This window comes from Camarhynchus parvulus, chromosome 1 (assembly GCF_901933205.1).
Source record: "Camarhynchus parvulus chromosome 1, STF_HiC, whole genome shotgun sequence".
NCBI lineage: Eukaryota > Metazoa > Chordata > Aves > Passeriformes > Thraupidae > Camarhynchus > Camarhynchus parvulus.
The window spans coordinates 70,789,930-70,808,819 of record NC_044571.1 but is presented as its reverse complement, the minus strand read 5'-3'; the positions used below and the strand labels follow the sequence as shown (position 1 = coordinate 70,808,819).

The following is an 18,890-nucleotide window of genomic DNA, read 5'->3' as shown; positions in this document are numbered from 1 at the left end:
GCTTGAAACTTCCAGAGTTTTACTCGTTAGAACTTACCCTGTATTCTGTTTTTCACACTTTTATATGGCTTTTACTTTTCTAATAACCTCCCTTTCTCAGATAGTCAGATATACAGGCATTTTCTCCAACTGAGTTCTTTTTAGCATCTTACTGATTAGCACCATAAGTTTTATTCCCCCATCTACCACACCCAGAATTGTTGTTTTAAAAGCTCTTCGCCAATAGCACCCGTTCTACCTTTTAACTGGTTTTTTACATTTTCTTTAATCTGGCTTTCAGTTTTGTTTAGGTTCTAAGGTTACATCATAGTTTAGGCTAATAAATCTAAAATAAATTTTGGAAGGTTCGAGACAGAATAAACATGAAGTGAAATTACAGTTTAAAATTTAATAGGTGGCTGCTACTTAGCCTTCCTTACCAATAACTTTAAGATTTATGTTCACCACTTGAGTTAAGTTTTCAGAATTCAGAACCACTTTTACCATCAGAGGTTAAAGGTTATCTCTTATTTACTTTAAGCCAGCAGCCTCATTGCTTGCTCAGTCTGACTATTTATTCTTTTTATATGCATTACTGACATTCACATGAAATTTTATACAAAAACAGAGTTATATATAACTGCACTTTAGTAGTCACTCCAAAAACCTAACAAGAAATCCTAAGACAACAGATGCCACAAGGACACAGATGGCAAATTCTGTAACAAGATACTTCGCTCAAATTGCCAGCCAGCCCTCAGCAGGCTGAAGAATAAGCCTGTTAAAACTACACTCTCTTGCACACAGATTTTCTTCAACAACAACAAAACAGGAGGCTTTGGCTCATGACAACCATGTGTGATGCAAAAACTATTTTCCCTCTGTAGAGAAGCCAGTTCTGCCTATTGACATCAACTCCTCCTCAGCTGACCAAACACCCATGCCCCTGCATGTTCCCTGTTAATGAAATACTTGTGTTTTCAGCTCCCATGGCAAGCCACATCTTCCCATAGAGTCTGACAGCCTCCCTGAGCAAGCACTCCAAATGTTAGGTTGCATCTCATCCATTGATTTCCTTTGTCAGGAACATGACAGACACAACCATAGCAAGTTAAGACAAAGACCTAGGTGGAGCCTTCCAAGGTCAGGATCCCTGTCTGGGCAGAGTCCTCCCAGCTGCAGGAAGAAGACAGACTAACCACACTGGTGATACACCATTTTCAAACACATCTTTGCTCTAGGGTATCTCTCACAATACCTGCCTTGTCTTCTGTCGGCAAACTTGGCTGGCTAACATTTTTGGTCTCACAGGTGTTTTGGTCTTTCCAAACACTAGTAACCATAGGCCAGGCTGCCAAAGAAACTTACACTCTGGACAAAACTATATAGCCATAATTAAACCTGTAACCTGATGCACATTTAAGGCACCAGTAAAGGTGACCATTCTGAAGTAATCGGTATTTTTAATATGTTAAAACAAAAAGGCATATAGCAAATTATTCAGTGTTCCAAAAAATATCAAAGGCACCCTGCATACCAACATGTTGCCTCCTATCAAAAGTAATTATAATGATGTGTGTGGTTAAATTCCAGCATTGCACTTTGTATTCAAGTACCACACAGGAAATTCAGTTGTTTCTGGAAAAAGAGCCTACCAGAAGACCATGTAATTTTGAAAAATGCAAAAGGGACTATTTGGCAGTCATCTAAAAAAGAACCCAGATTCCTTGTGCCTCGCTCTTCAAAACCATTTTTTCTCACAGTCACAGTCAAACCATCTCCCACCAAAATTCCAGATTAGAAAAGGTTACTACAATGGACAGACAATTAATATACAAGCCCATAATCTTCTGAAAATAAGAATTAATAACTCAAACTATTTCACAAAGAAAATACAGGTATGATGATCTGGGCAGGTGGTGTTTATTGTACTACTACTTCATTATTGAGAGCTCCTCCTGTAACTGCAGGAGGCTGCAAACTCCACTATCCTTGCAGAGTCTGTTTACCCTGTGTGTCATTTTCTGTTACAATATTGAACCAAGCCCCCAGCAGGAGACAGGAATTATTATGCTTGGCGAAGGACTAGCAATGGCATATCATTAAGTTTTGATGACTGTCTCAAAGGAAAGTACTTTTCAAGTCTGAACCTGGGGGACATGAGGGGACTAAGCAACAGATTATGGGGAGAAACTTTGATCATGTCTCAGATTGATCAAAGGGTCACCCGATACATTTTCAAAAGCCTCTCTGGGCATCCTGGGGACAAATGTAGAAGAGACCATGGGAGACACTCTAAAAGCAGACAGTATCATCAACTGCAAGGCAGACCATAATTAATGAAAACTGACTTCACAAGAGATAAGAAATAAGCTATGATTTGAACAAAAGTTTGGAGCAAAAGCAGAGCACTGAATTCTCCTCAGTGCACAGATTTTGACACAATGTACATTCAGGAAGGAATGGCTGGAAAATGTATGGTCATTACTATTTTGTTTATCTTGCTTACCTACAAGAATCAAAAAGAAGACTGGTTGCTTTTTAAAGGGATCACAAGGACTCAAGAATCCAGTGAATAGCAAAATTGCTATTCGCTTTCCAAACTCAGTAACACTAATCTCCTCTGGCAACAAAAACTGCCGGACTCTACAAAAACAGGCAGATACATTTCCTTGCCCCCTGCCTGGCAATCATCAGCTTCTGGATTCAGTAACAGAGCAATGAAATCCCAGTGGAATTTCATCCTCCAGGAGCCAGCAGTAAACTCTGTGTACTTTTGAACAGATAAGCAATGGCCAGCCAGAAACTGAGATTTGCATTATTTAGACAAACAAAATCTAGTGGGGTGCTGTTTCTCCATGCTTCCATCTGACTTCCTTTCCGCCTTGCATGCGGCACCAGCTCCCATACCCGTCTGCATCAAAGCAGCCAATGCAAACATGGCTTTGGGCAATGCCTGCTGCCCCAGTGCCTGCAAAATCTGTTTGAATGGCAAATACTGACCTCAACAGGACTTATTTTCTGCTATCTCTCAACAGGGCTTTTTTTGCACTATCCCTCCTACTGTTAGCACGTAACACATGATGCTTAGGTTTAACTTAAACAAGTATAGCCCACAGGTGCAGCAGCAGCTTTTACTTACTAGGTGTAGTTTATATGCCTCATTTTGAAAGCACTGTAACAAAAAGACACGTGCAAATTGTCCTGTTATCTGAGCCGTGCCTTAGAATGACAGAAGACATGCTGTGGCTCTACTCCAGAAAATAAGTCTGCACAATAAGACTGAAGCTCAAGCAAGTACATTCAGAGGATATATACTGGGTTTACTTGCCTGTCAAGAGCAGTAAAAGAGAGTTATGGTTCATCAGGAAGAGATAATAATGGATGCTTGCAGCCCTGACAGATAATGCTGCTACAGAAAAACCACATTAATGCAGTGAAGATCTTCACTAAGGAAGAAATTCTCTTATCCAACACCACTAACTTAAGATATAGAAGCCTGACTTAACAATACATAATGGAATCTAAAGGTATAGAGAACAGATAAATCCAAATAATCAAAACACTTGGTTTTCTTTGCCAGCTCTGTAAGTACCTAGCCAAATAATAGACAAAAAAGCCACCTGGTCCCTACTCCTGTATTTCAATGTCTAGCTCTGAAATCAAATGAAAGGAAGAAATATATTCTTTTCACTTAAAACCCCCAACCTTTACTTCAAAGCTTTTATTTTTTTAATCTGGACAAATTAAACATGCAAGCATGTCTCAAGCTTGGAAGGAGGAACAGCAAAGGATAGCAAGACAAACTACAGACATTAAATACGCTAAGAGTACTGATGTTATTCTAATGCAATTTTTCACAATGTTTTACTGAAAATTTAAACTGCCTTACAGTTCTTGACACCAATTTTACATTCAATAAATAGAAACATAGACTTTCTGACTATTCAGAAGTTCACAGTATATTTTGCTGGGATTAAGTTCCAGGTCAAAACCTGCTGTCCCACTTCAAAATGATCATAGTCTCACTACAAGATGTTACACTCTTTTGGAGGTGTGAGCAGGGGCAGTATAGTTATGACAAGGAAATGGATCTCCCAACACCGTTCTCAGAGAAGGAAAGACATTTTGCTAAGGAGGAAAGTACCTTTCCTGTGAAGCAGCAAAAGCATTTGGGTATTCTGACCACAGTGTCAAACAGTGACTGAGGGGGGCAGGCTCCAGGCAGGAATTCAGCTTCACACAGACCAGGAAATCCCGTGACTGCCATATACAAACTACGCCTTTGGCTGTCACATGATGTACAGAACAAATGCATGTCGTGATGAAGATCAAAATCAGATAGCTCAGTAGAACTCCAGACTTCTTCACTTTCAGATCACACATGAAAGCATAAATGACATGACAAAGGTCACAGGAATACAGTGAAAAGAACACACTTCTGTTTCCTGCTTCACACTTTCTCTCATGCTGACAGCATACACACACCAGCACAGTGTTTTGCTGCCTTTTATAAGCAGCCTTTGAAAAGCTCAAATAAATCCTCTTTCCAATATATTGTTTCCAGTGCCTTCTTTACTAAGAAAATAAAGGCAAGGTAATGAAGTTCATCATTAAAAGACTACATTTATACAAAAACATCCCTACTCTCTGGATAAAGTGAGTGAAAGAAAGAAAATTCTTTCAATATAACAATACAGCAGTAAACATATGAGTGTGCAGGGCAAGGGTCATGGAGAGGAAGGGGTATTATTATGCTATCAAAGAAAAGATGCAGTTTATACAATTATTCTGTTGCTACTCACTGTATTGGGTACATATGGCAATCCATAAACTTTCTCCTGTGTTTCCTTTAAAATTTCTGTGGTTGACTTTTTCAGAGGGTGTTTACCATGGTAGATTTGGTCCAAGACAGCATAAAAAACCTGAAGAGAGAAAACACATTTGTCTTTGGCACATGTTATTGGCATATGAAAACCAAAAAAGACACAAAGGAAAGAACATGAGAGATGGACTGGGGAGAGGGAATAGTTTAAATATATATGGTTTGAAAATCTTCTATAATTAGTACAACACACTAACGTTATACAAAGAAAGAAAGAGATTTTCGGAGTTCATCAACCACCACCATCATGACCTTCCATAAATCCATGTTTATGTCATTTATCACACTGGGAGTACTAAACTGTCTGCAGCTTTTAAATAAATTAAGATCTGTCCCTAAGGCCCTCCAGCAATTCCCCTTTTCAAGAAAAGTATTTTTAAATTCCTATTTTGAAGTTATTTAAGCGGACACTGCAAAATAAGCTATTTCAAGATGTGTACATGCAACCATGAGAAAACCTCACCCCTGTAGGGGCAACTTATGGCTTAGGCAGCGAACATAAGAACTATGTTAAGAATATTACAGAATCAATGAGGTTGGAAAAGGCCTCCAAGATTATCAAGTCCAACCTTTGACCTAAAAGTACCATACCCACTACACAGAGCTGTGGACACTACTGAGTTTCTGCCAGAGCCCTGCAACAGTGTAGTACTAAGGCCTATTTTTCCTTTATTTTAGCTGTCCATCAGAGCATCTCCATCAAACCATCAGAGCAATAAACTGCTTAAGTGCAAGCTTAGCTAAAAGCACACTGCACCAGGAGGCTACTGTGCCAGAAGTAAGAGCTGATCCATAAGCAATTTTTATGCATGTGAACTACAACAGAATGCATATCCAAATAACTGAGGTGTTCAGAGAGTGGGAAAGCAGCACCATTAAAAAGACTTTCCAAGCAAACACAGCAAAGCAGAATCTCTGGAACGGTAACAAAAAACATGAAAGAGGCATGGACAGAAGAAATTATTGCAGTCTTTTTTTTTAGTAAGAAGATTTCCTATTTTGTGGAAGTGCAAGGAAGACAGAGGACACTCACTGCTCTACAACATAAGATATTTTTAGTTTGATGGATCCAGATGCTCAAGGGAAGAGGTCAGGTCATCCTGTAGTCAGCACACTTCATAGGAAAGTTGACAATAAGGAGCCTCAAAAAACTTTTTTGCAAGGAATGAAGCAAATAATTTGGCTAGAGATTCAGGCCCAGTCACACTCCTATAAGGTGCAATACCATCCCCAGTGACAAAAACACACTGTTCCAGAAACTATAATCATGAAATTTTATGAAAGAAAAAAGTTGTTTGGATGTTTTAGGTCACCTAATTAACACAACTCCTTGAACCTCAGAAAAGATTCTTTATTATGAAATGTTAGTACAAATCATTCTGAACTCTTTAATAATTTATCAGAATTCAGAATGTTTTTATTTGTTCTGGATACAACATGTAGTTTCACCAAAATTTTGACTGTTTCTAAAGGAGTATAATTCTTCTGTTTGAATAAGCTGTCTTCTAACATACAGAATTCTGACAAGCCATTTGACAGCTCTCTTGGCAAATAACAAATGTGCACATTGGGGTTTTTTCCAAGAAAAACAGAGGGTTATAAGCAGAGGGGTGAATAAACCATGACTTGCAGGAGTTACTCCTAGATTTCCTGCTTGCTCCTCATTAGCCATGGCTAATGAGGAGAAGAGAGGTCAGCAAGACTCAACTTGCACAATCACCCATTAATGACATTACAAGTTTTATGTCCCAGGTAGCAACACTGAACAGGATGTGTAAGCACTCAACATTGTCCATCTACAAATGCAGAGTAGCCAGAAAGCATCTGTTCAGACTAAAAATATACAGAGAAATCTACACTAGACTGCAAAAATACTCTTATTTATCTAAGAAGAGAAAGAGGCTTTACAATGGCTTTGCATTCCTAGTCACTAGAATCCCCCCTTTTTTTTTACACAGTTTAACAAAAGCTACAGGTTTATGACAGCAAGGGTGACTAAGAGTATGACCCGCAGTAAGTACCATGAATAGACCTGACAACTACCTCATGTAATAGTCCTAAAAAAGTCACTTTCTCCTGTCACCTTAGACCTTTTTAACTCTGCAGTAGTCATTTCACACCAACTCCCCCTCTCCTCTCTACAAAACCCAAATCAAACATGACGAACTTCAGCATCTGACAATAGACTTTAGCTTCACGCTTCAGCACAGCCTTGATCCTCTTTTTTCTATCTCCCATCTTTGTCTGGACCAGTCTGCAGCTGCTCTTCAGTGTTCTTCACAAGATGGGGGAACTGCATCTGCACTGCAGGGGACCTTCTCTAAAGTAAAATTTGGAGTGAAGTAGTTTGTGGTCAAGGAGCAAAAGCTCAACTCACAGCTAGGAAGTAGGGAAATGTCAAAGAAAGGCCAGTGAAATGTTTTGCCTAAAGAACAATGTGGTGACAGGGAAATGAGTCACTGAAGTCAGCTATAAGTTCTCCCTTGATCCTGGCACATGTACAGTGTGGGAAGAAAGCTGTGAGCCAGGCCACCTGGACAGCACGGTTAAAAAAAACCATCCCTGAAAATAAACTTGGATGAACTTTATACCCACATGCATTTCCATCTACAAACCACAGTTCTGTGTGTTTACAGAGGCCTTTGAAATGGGAAAGGGAAACACATCCCAGGACCACAGGATTTTAGATGATACTGCTGAGGAGCAAGCTAATACTTAATATCAAGCAGTAGACAGATTATTTCTAATTTCAGTAAAACACATTTCTCAAAAGACATAAAAATATAAAAACACCATCAAATACTCATTAATCTTCATACTGTCTCTCTATTTTGCACTTACATTGGTATTTATTAGTTTCACTTGATTCCAGTTCTTTCTAGCTCCTTGTCTGCTTAATAGCATTAATATGCACACACTTAGGCACTTTCCACTGAATTTACTACTGACTGAAAGACTCTGGGATTCAATCTGCCTGGCAAAAGCCTTAGGAGAAGATGTATGGACTCTCCTATCTTTCCTTCTGAGTAACTGATTACACGACCTAAAAGAAAATTCAGAGGTATTATAGTTATGAAAAAGCAGCAATATTTCTTACTTTCATGTGCCAATATAGACTTATTTTCTGAACAGACCACAGAAGAAGAACCTCCATGTGTTTTCCACACTACTGGAATATTTGTCAGCATTTTTTCTACTTTTAAAGGTCAAATATAGCTAACATAGCCTCTAGCCATCAATACAGAATATAGTCTTTGCAAAGTCTGAGGGAACAGTATTAGAATCATCATTCACAGTATTTTCAAGTATAGAGCTAGCAGCACACATATATTTTGGCATCTGCAAATTAAAATATATTTTGCTTCAATTATTATTATACTTTTTAATTTGCATGACTTAAAATATACACTTCTAAAATGGAATGTATTAGCTTTGTATTTGCCATTTATGTAGTCAACTTCCCTGGGACATTTTTTGAATTATTCAACAGAACAGCTCTGCCAATTTGTCTCTTTGAAATGAGTGCACGCTTCTGCAGGTTTTACACCTGGCATCTCCAAAAACATAGTGCTGAAAGTAGGAAATTAATAATATTATTCAGTGTGGCATTGTGGTCATTTGGCATGCGTTGAAACTAGTTTAACTTAATTTACACAAGAAAAATTTGATGGCAAGCAGCCTGCTAAATCACTGCATCACTGCCAGCACCAGTCAATCATTAGGCACCCACGGGAACTTGAGCCCACCAGAAGTGGGTGTTCTTGAGCCACAGGGTGTGGAATGACTCCAAGACAGACTCTAAAGAGGCCCAGGGAGCAGCTGAGGGCCAACAACAGCAGGGACATTGCACAGCCCCACCACAAGCAACTGATGCAATGACTTCTCCTTTTGGAATACTCTCTCTGGCACCACAGAACAGGGAGGCCATACCACTTGTGAATATATTTGTGACTTATATTGCTTGATATCTGAGCTCATTTAGCCTCCACAATGCCAGCTTGGTCTCAAACCTTGACAAGATTATAGCAAACACACATAAAAAGTTGAAAGAAATCTGTCAGATTGATACATAGCTGTTATGGACAGAGACACCAGAAAAGGGTGCATGTCAAAGGACCTCATCAACACTTTGGTGGTTACTAATCTGTACATGTGTTGTGCCCCCATGAGTAAAAGTCCACAACTAAGCATTCACAGTATAAATTTTATTTCAATCCAGAATTTTTTCCCCAATAAAAACCTCCTGTATTAATTATTTATATTCTCGCCCACATTCTTTCTGGATTATCAGACATGTCTATGAGAATCTTTCAAAGCCAGCAGTGTGCATTTTAAAATCAGACCTGTAGAGAGAGTGCAGTTATATTTTCATGTCAGGGAGGTATAGGCACAGGTAGCACCTGCCCAGCCAACATTGGCTGCTGACAGCCAGTGCTGCACTGAAAGCACAATTCAAAAGTCCAATTCAAATGTCCATTAAATTTAACCACGGAAAAATACATGTATTACATGTATACACTGAAAACAGTGTTCAGTCTGGCTTTGACTAGTGTAAATGACACGTATACAACTTACAGGTCCACACTCCAGGCTTCTGATTAATTTAAAGTCTTCTATGTAACTGCACAGAGAAAACTGCAAATATTGAAGTTTCTCTTTAAGATCAACTTCAATTAGCCAGCCCAACTCATGTTTGTGGACAGGGTTGTGATCATTTGGCCACTTCTCAAAGGAAGAAATACCAAAGATCTGTAAATTTGTTTCTTTTCACATCTCAGTAACTAACCTTCACTGAAATATTATAGCAGAGTTATCTCACCTAAACACCAGGTTAATTGTAGAAGGAAAAACTATATGCTTTGCGCTTAAAGAAAAACAAAGAAGAAAACAAAATCAAACAGCAACAACTTGTAGCACACTAAGCACAGCCAAATGCTTACTGTAAAAAAAACTTGGCTGGAAGCTAATGCTACTGTACACATCTGAGAACTGCTGTTGCAGGACTGAAAAAGGCCAAATACCATTTTATATAGAACTCTGATTTCCTTTACTTCCTTTGAAGCACAGCATCACTGATTGTTTATGGAAATGACTATGTGACAATCACATGACAAAAGACAATCACACCTACCCACAGAAATAAAGGTTTATGAATTTAGTTACTTTTCCTAACACTGTGAGAGAGAAGTCTTACATCCTTACAGCTAAGGCAGCAATTTTGCTGTGACAAGTGGCCACTTTCATCTGGAGCTGCAGAAGACAAGGAATTCAAATCACATTCTAGTAAATAGATGTGCTGGTTTGATTTTACTGCGGTAGCCTGTATCTCTCAGTCCTACTATATTTTAATGATCCAAGGTACACAATACTTCCTCTACTTCAAGTTCTCCTTAAATGATTCCATTAACTCAAGAATTCGATCTTAAACTACATTTGGGAATTCTGATAACACAACCATTTTCAAAAGCTGTGGTTTTCATGATATTTTCCTATAGATGGAAGCATTTAGGTTTAAGCAGACAACACAGAATATGTTCAAAAAAAACCACACAAAAGTTAATATAAAAATTCATTCATTTTAATTAATTTTCATATACTTAGATAACATATCTACATTAAAATAGAAAATTTGGTCAAATTATAAGAACAAAAATATATTTTGTTAGTGCTGATTAGAGAACAGAAACTAGAATGCAAAACACATACCTGGAGTTGCATATCAGCTGCAGCACACACCTTTTTGGACTCACATAGCCTTGACACCATGTTTTTTGGTAGTGGCTTGAAAAAAAAAAAAACAGGTCACATTTAGACTTTTTATTTGTAAATTGTGTTTAAATAGCTAATTACTAGAAGAGGCTGAAGATTAAAAAAAATGGCTGGTGGTAATAAAACACATTTGAAGTGCTTTGCATTGAGGAAGGAACTATTTGCCAAGCAAAGCATTAAATGGCCAATTAAGATACCAGCATTAATCCACACAGCAATAGAGAAATCACTAAGCAAAATCTGTTTGCTTTTCTATAAACTGATTCCATATTCCCTTATATGCCTGTTAAAGATGTTATTACTATTTTTAGACACAAAGAACAGACTGGGGCAGTTAAAGCCCTCCCACATCATATAATTCATAATACTGAGCTTAATAATACTGGGTTTTCATAACTTCAACTGAGACAGCAACAGACCTTCAACCCTAACCCACATAAAAATATTTATTTGTACTGAACAGTAAATATCTACCCTTTGAAATTTTTTTAACAAAGTTAAATTTATTCCACATCTATGGCAATAAAATTATCCATGCCACCACATACTGAAAAGTCAGAAACACTTTTCAAGTAATTATAAAAAAACCTTTTGACTTTCCATCCAGATGTCTGCAAATACATCCAAAAACTTTTTAATGCCACATTTTTAAGAACCTCTGTCTATGAATGCTTGACCTTACGCTTCTTCCACCACTTGCTGAAGCTTTTCAAGAGATGTTTTTCCTAACAAACATACTCTTTTTTTTTCCCTAGCAGATTCCTTAGCCAAACAAATGGAATATAGTTAAAGTAACTGCATTCTTGCTAAAAAATTTAAAAGGTACTAAAAGTTGTACAACACATATAAGAGTTATGTTTAATACCTGGCATCTCTATGTTATAGGGATGTTAGCTATTAAACTTGACTCTAAAATCATACCTATGCTTCTATAGTGTGCTGAAGCATTCAAGAAATAATCCAAGAAAGTCTACAGATATGGCAAAGCCGTATGTTTAGATTCTCTGCAAATTATATGAATTCCAGACAAACAATATTCACAGAATAAAAACTCAGCTCTAGAGAAGCTTCACCTAAGTGAACAAAATTTTATCAATTGACTCTAGAATCTCAAAGTTGAAGCAGGTAAGAAAAATTCTCTGCTTGCACAGTTGCTTTATGCAGTACTTGCTAAGGCTTGCAACCTCTTCTCCAAGTCAAAAGTTAGCTAGGTCAAGTACATTATAGAACCAGAGAATTTAATGAGGCAGAAAATCAAAAGAATCAAGAAGAAAGTAAAAGTAAAATCAAGAAGAAAGTACAGGTCACTCTTATGACTACACTTGTTGACAAAAAGCCAAAGGAAGAAAACATTTGTCTTTCTTAATGTTTGTCTTTCTTAAATCCATCAGTGTTACTAACCTGGCTCAAAGATTGTTCTGTGATCATAATTCACAAGCCAAGCAGAATTTGGCACCAGAAAAACACTGCCAAAATCAGATTAAATCAAAAGAATTTCAATTGATAAAGAAGTCACTTATTTTTCCCAAAACACCTTTGGGATCTTAACACTTAAGATTTCAGGAAAGCAGAATTTGACTCCAGAGGGTTTTTCAAAGATCACAACTCCACTCCAAGGTATGTTTCTGTGAATGTCATGCACACAGATACACTCAGGTCTTGAACTGGAGCATGTGCTGTTTCAGGCAGTAGAAACTATTCCTCCTTGCTCCATTACAATCTCACACAGTTGCTTAATAAGCAGCTGAATGAATTTAAAAAAGGTATCGGCATTCTTACTTCACTTCTCCTGAAAGATGAACTCTCTGATAACACCAGAATGAGACTGTCACCTGCCTTCTAAAAGAAAGACTTCACAGAGCTTTGCCTAAAACTACGTCATTGAATAACCATTCAATTTTTAAAATTTAAACACTACATGCTTTACTTTGAGTCCACTCTTCTATCCTTCTCCATTAAGTAACTTTAAGATCTTGGAGTGAATTTTTCAGTTTTCATGGTGGCTAAAAGAAAAGAATTCCCTGTATCCCAAAGCATGCTTAACTCCTTACTGTTGCATAGTAATTGCAACACATTGTAACTGTACTATCTGTGGGCTTATTCTTTCAATCATGCTAACACAATAGTGTCTTTGTAATTCCATCTCTGTGAAAAATGAACTCAGTTCAAATTTGAACAGCTGAAACACTGCCTTTGTTCAAGAGAGCCTCCAAAGACACACAAGCTTAAAATTATTTAGCAGAGACCTACCACGTATCTCTGCACTTTACAAATGAAATTAAACAAAATCACGGTGATACAGAATGGCATCCATGCCCCAGACTCTCTGCTTAAGCACTGTAAGGTCCCCATTTTGGTATGGCTTGACTTCATGAGCTTACCTGACTAATCCAGCTTTAGTAACTAATTATTACAGTCCTCTCTATTTATTCATTTTATCTCAAGGATTTTTTGGTTTGAGTAATCTTTTGGATGAAAGGAAAACTAGGCTTGCTATTTTCTTGAAACAAATAGATTTGTACTGGCCAGCTTTTTCAACTAAGTTCAAAAGGTCTGCTCCTTTTGACAGGAAAGCTTGCAAGCTTTGTCACTCCTCAACATTGAACAGCACAACCTTTCAAAAGGGACAGAAAGCAGAGACAAGCTTTCTATAAACTTCAAGATATTTTGGACCAGAACCTCATGATCTATATCAAAATGAACTCTCATCTTTAAACGTCTGCTCATCAATTTCTTTTCTTGCAATGCTACTAAAATACAATTTTCAACAGTTCACGTTTTAACCTCTTTCCCCTCCTCTTCCCACAAGCATAAGCACTGATTATAAGTGCAGATCCTCAAAGATGAATCCTTCTACAACTGACTTTTATAGCAATGGTTAATATAAGATGAGATTACACTGGCAAGTTTTTCTGATGCAATAAAGTTCAGTAGGAATATTAGAAACCACACCAGCTGAAGTTTCCATGCAAAAACTAGAGTGCAGATGCAGCAACACCAAAAGAAGGATGCTTTGTCAAATTATCTGCATTGCCTCCAACACAAACTGGGTCAGTAGCAAATCCACCTTCTGCCAACATCCAGCAGAGCTCTGAGGGTGTAGCTGGTGAATAAAACAGCTTTCTAGCAGCCTTCTAGCACAGAGAAGCTCAGTCACTTAATTCATAAGAAGAATATTAATGCATGTTCTCATAGAGAACGGCATATTGATTAAATGGTTTCACAATTTTCACATTCTACCTTTTTTGTCCACCTTCCTTACTTCCCCTTGAAAAGGGGATAAAGTGGACTCATTTTTTTTCAAATAAATCAAAAACTGGAGAAACAAACACAAAAAAAGTGAATTTCCTCTTTGCACAACAAAAGAATTAATCAGGGAACAAGCAAAGAAATTAAGCCCCAAAAAGATATTTGTGAAGCTGAAAATGTAAGAGAGATGGGATTTTCAAGTCGAACTACTTCATAACATATACACAACAGAAAAGATTGCTTCCATCTATTTGTGTTTAAATGACAAACATAGAAATCTGATATCAGATTCTTAAAGTCAGCTTAGATGAACCAATATAAGCAAAAGCAGATTTATGTATGTTGGATAATGGCTTAAAAATGCATTCTAAAATTTTAAAAAATCAATTAAAAGGAAGGAATCTAAGGCTCTCAAGAGCCACAGAGCAGTTTTAGCCTCTTCTTCTCATCATCCAGCATAATCCATTCTTGCTCTCTTCAAGACTGGACTTTTACATCAAACCTCTCTCAATTGCTGTCTGAAAAGGGAAGATTTCATCACCAATAAACAGAAGTAGTTTATGGAAATGCCAAATGGGACACAATGTCTGGTTCTGAGCTTTTGCACTGAAACTAAACATGGTTTAGATTTGTCAAGTCATTTTGAAAATACAAAGCCATAAATAATGTGCAACAAATCTCTTTCAGATGTTTTAGTGAAGCTCATTCTCTGAACTCGTATGCAATCAGATTAACTCCATGCTGTTTAAACACTTCATGAACTTTATAGAGAACAAGAGAACATTAGAAAGTCCTATTTCTGTATGTGGATTCAAGTAGATAAATGATCAACACCCCTGAACTGGGTTTAATTCCCAGGTTTCAAAGAGACCTTTCTTAGTGCGATCAATTCTGCAGAAACAATTGCTCTCTTGGAAAAAAAAAAAAAGAGAGAGAGAAATAGAGAAATTAGAGAGCAAATTTCTCAGACAGTATCTATTAAAATAGAAGTTAGACAACATATTTTCCTAACTGTTCAATGGAGGCAAACATAATTCTACTTCCATAATACTGAAATGCACTGAATGCTTAGTACTGGATAAGAAGCTCCAATGAAGTATAACATTACACAGCTTAGGAGGAATTTTTGAAATGTTTGTATAAATATAAATCATTCTCTATTACCATGTTTTAAGTGACCACCAAAAGTCACCTTGTTCCAAAGAGCACTGCTTTCCAAATACCCCACAGACAGTATATCCTTGCAATAGACTGATAAAGAAGAACTTCATGTAAGAACAGCATCATCAGAGTTTTAATGCAGAAATTCATGACTGACAGAACCTAACTAATACCAATATAATCCTAAATAGAGCAGCATATTTTTCATCACAAAATATTTCACTCAGTGCCCTACACTGTGCTAAAAATGGAAATTTTGAAACACTGCAGATCATTTCCATTTACATCCATGATTGGCTACCTGAGCTTTATTTTAAGACAGACTTTAAAGAGTTCAATGACAAGTGCTATTTTTATCATAACTTACCTGTAATTATATTAAATCATTCCAAACAACTTGATTCACACAGAAGTTGTTCACCTACTATACCTTGTAGGAAAAAAAATGGCTGAAAGTTTTAAATTTGTAATTGGAACCTGGGATATAAGAACCCAGTATTCTTACACAGATTACATGTATCTTTTTTGCAATGACAATATTAACATTTTTCTGAATAACTGAAACTGTAATACTAAAATAACTTTATCCATTGTTAATTTTGACTTAAAACATTATTAATTAATAACACATGTGAAGATGATTCTTTTCCTACATACATTTTTTCCTATTTTCAAAATTTTACATTTTTTTCCTACCTGTCCTGTTTTATAATGCCTTGCAAACTGGTTAACCACTCGATAGTCATTTGCAAAGTACTCCATCAGAATTGAAGGAACTTCAGCAAAATCAGTAGCACATCTGGTTCCTAGAGGTAGAATAATTGTACACATTAGCATCTGCTATTTTCACTAACAAATAGTTAACTCTTCCCAAAAGGTTTTGCAACTTTCAATCTGGACTTTTGGTGAACTTTAATGTTCTTTTATTTATTAAGTCAATATTTTATTTCCATTATTGTACATAGTGCCAGAAAAGCTTCATTATAATCCTACACATTTTACTATAAATCACAAAGTAAAACAAAATATTTGAACAGCTGGGTGAGGCACCTTATAAAGCTCTGGATCACACCCTTTTAAAACTAAACCAGACTGTAGCCAAACTGGCCCTACATGAAACACCAAATCTATTTAAGTGTCCTAAACCTAAATTAAACTACAATGTAAATAAAACTCTGCCTTAATCCCATTCACAGTTACAAGTTTTAGCTTCCATCTGTTTGCTGAGCTTTCTTATGCTTTACATTAACCTTGCCTTATGACCGAGTCATTCACTCAAGGAACACTCTTGCAGATTGAAGATGTGTTCTATGTAAGTGCAATGAGGTAATATCTCAGCTGTTACTTTTTTCAAAAAGCACTTTTCCAAAAACCTTATTTACTCTAATCTTTATTAGCATCTTACCCAATGGAAGTTACTAAAAAGCGTAACACGTTGCCAAATCAGAGCTGAATTTCTAATTTCTATATTAAAGTCAGCAATGGAAAAGTTGTTGCTTTCATACTGGACCCACTGGATCATCACCTCCATCCTGGTCTGCCAGAGACAATGTCAATATTCAGAATCAGTCTTAAATCTCAGACTGCTTTTACTATTATTTGAAGACTGGTTTTTAAAATCACTCCTTTGACCTCTACAAACTATTCTGTAATTTTTAATATTAATTTATAATCTGTTTACACTCAGTGATACAGACAGATACTGCCCTTTAATACAAATAGCATTTATCACACTGGTTTTTACCTACTAAATAGAGAGAAACTATATTCTCTCTGAGCCATCATTATCCAAAGGCAAGATAAAGTCTAAGAAACTATCCATTCTAGTTCTCTGTACCTGCTGCAGTCTGAATTGACCTTCAGACTAGACACACAAAATGAACATGCCCAAACACTGCATGAGGTTTCACCAGTACCTTTACCATTCTAATACTGCTGTTAGACACAGCTCTAATGTAATTTCAAATCACACTGGACCTTTTCACAGACATATCAGCACTATATGCACTTCTGCATTGACACATAAAACTGTGATTCTGTTTGTGCACCACTGCTGAAAAATCCATCTGGTAGAAAAATTCTCCTTATATTCTGAAAATGCATGATCTGCACTGTGTAGTTCTGAATTAAAGAAAAGTAAGGCAAGAGAGAGCAGGAAAGATGTCAAATTACTCAGCTCATCTCAACTAGAATGTCAATTTCTTTTGTGCTCACAATAGCTTGTAGTCATATTGTTTCCATACTTTACTACCCTCATGTTCCATGAGAGCAGACAGCCCCTAACAGACATCCCTGGGACAAGCTCTTTGATTTTTACACATTCCAAATCCATTAGAAAAGGATTCTCTGCAGAAACAACAGCACTGACCTTCAACCTCCAATGCTGCTTTTGCAATGCTAGATCTGGAGTGAAATCCTCTGGGATGCAGGACTGCCTGGAGCTAAGGCAACACAGAAACCATACACAGGGACTCCTGGAAAATCTGAGCCTCACAATTAGCCACTCCTGCCCCTTCAAGAGTCTGACATGCAGAAACACATGATTCAGCACAAGAGGAGAATTCACACCAAAGTGGCTATTTTGGGCATATAAGTATTCCTGTAGCTCAAGATGAGCAAGGCTATATAAGTGGAAGGAGTGGGGGAGAGCCCTTAGACTGCCCCAAAGACTATACAGAGCTTATACTCAAGGAATTCTGCAGTGTTGATCTGTTTTAACAATGTCTAGTAGTGACATACTTACAAAATAGTTCAGTCAACTTTAATTTTAAATGGACAACTTAAAAAAAAGAGTATTTTGCCACTGGGTGCAAAGGTATGTATTGATAAAACATGAACTTAACATTAACACCCCTTTGTATCATTAGCATAAAAATGCTAAAACATATTAAAAAACTAATTCTTCAGACAAGGGATTCACAATCTCACCTGTTTCGTAGTTTGTTTGGTTTCTATTTTTTAATAAGTAAATGTCTACTGCACTTGAGATTTCCAGCACACTATTGTAGAAAAGAATATACCAAGCTGTCCACAGGTAAAAAAAGTAGCATGCCATGCAGCCTTAGCCAGCATGGGTGTTTGACCTGTTTGCCATAACTGCAGAAAGTTATAGGAGCCAGAGACCTGCCAGCCAATACCTTCACTACTCTTTGCAAGACTTAATTCACTGATTTTCCTTCATTCATTTTCCTAAGTCATTTCCAACCCAGGATTCAATGTAGTTTTACAGTAGGTACAACTATTTCCCAACCTCCAACTATCCCAATGATTATGAACTCCACATAAAAAAAACTTGAAAGAGTGGATACCACCAACAGAGTAAAGATCAACAGTACATAAAGAAGAGATACAAACACCTAATTCTTATTAGAAAAAGAATATTCAAATGTTGTTTGGTTGAGTTTTACATAATATCTGCAGATTTGATACTGTATTCTCAAATCATCAAGGGTGTAGAACTATTAACATGACAACCATTTTTGGTTCATACTCTTTTTATTCTTTTGTTTTGTTCTATTTTTAATTTTTTTTTAATCTACACCTTTCTTCTGTAAATTAAACATTTGACTAAAACAAAAAAATCACGACTATAACTTTCTTACCAGTGACATGTTGGTACCGAGTTCTCCCCAGCATAGAATGCATAGCATGTCCCATTTCATGGAACAGATTCTCCATCATGCCAGGACTTAGTAGCGTTGGTGCACCCCTTGCTGAATTGGGAAGGCTCAGCATAAGAACAACTACAGGTAGCTGGTACTCTCCATTTTCCTTTAGCCTGCCACCTCGAACTGTAAAGTGACAGTCCTTTTTGAGGTAAAAACAAACATGGACAGCCAATGTCATT

General features: G+C 37.0%; 1 protein-coding gene across 1 annotated transcript in view; it reads right to left on the bottom strand.

Moving 5' to 3' along the window:
• Positions 1 to 18,890, bottom strand: part of MIPEP (mitochondrial intermediate peptidase) — a 65,933-nt gene that overhangs the window by 17,096 nt on the left and 29,947 nt on the right. The window contains exons 13-16 of the mRNA XM_030950697.1: positions 18,646 to 18,850; positions 15,740 to 15,849; positions 10,571 to 10,645; positions 4,785 to 4,904 (exon numbers count right to left, since the gene is read on the bottom strand). Of these exons, the coding sequence (XP_030806557.1) occupies positions 4,785 to 4,904; positions 10,571 to 10,645; positions 15,740 to 15,849; positions 18,646 to 18,850 (510 nt within the window). The remainder of the gene's footprint in view (positions 1 to 4,784; positions 4,905 to 10,570; positions 10,646 to 15,739; positions 15,850 to 18,645; positions 18,851 to 18,890) is intronic.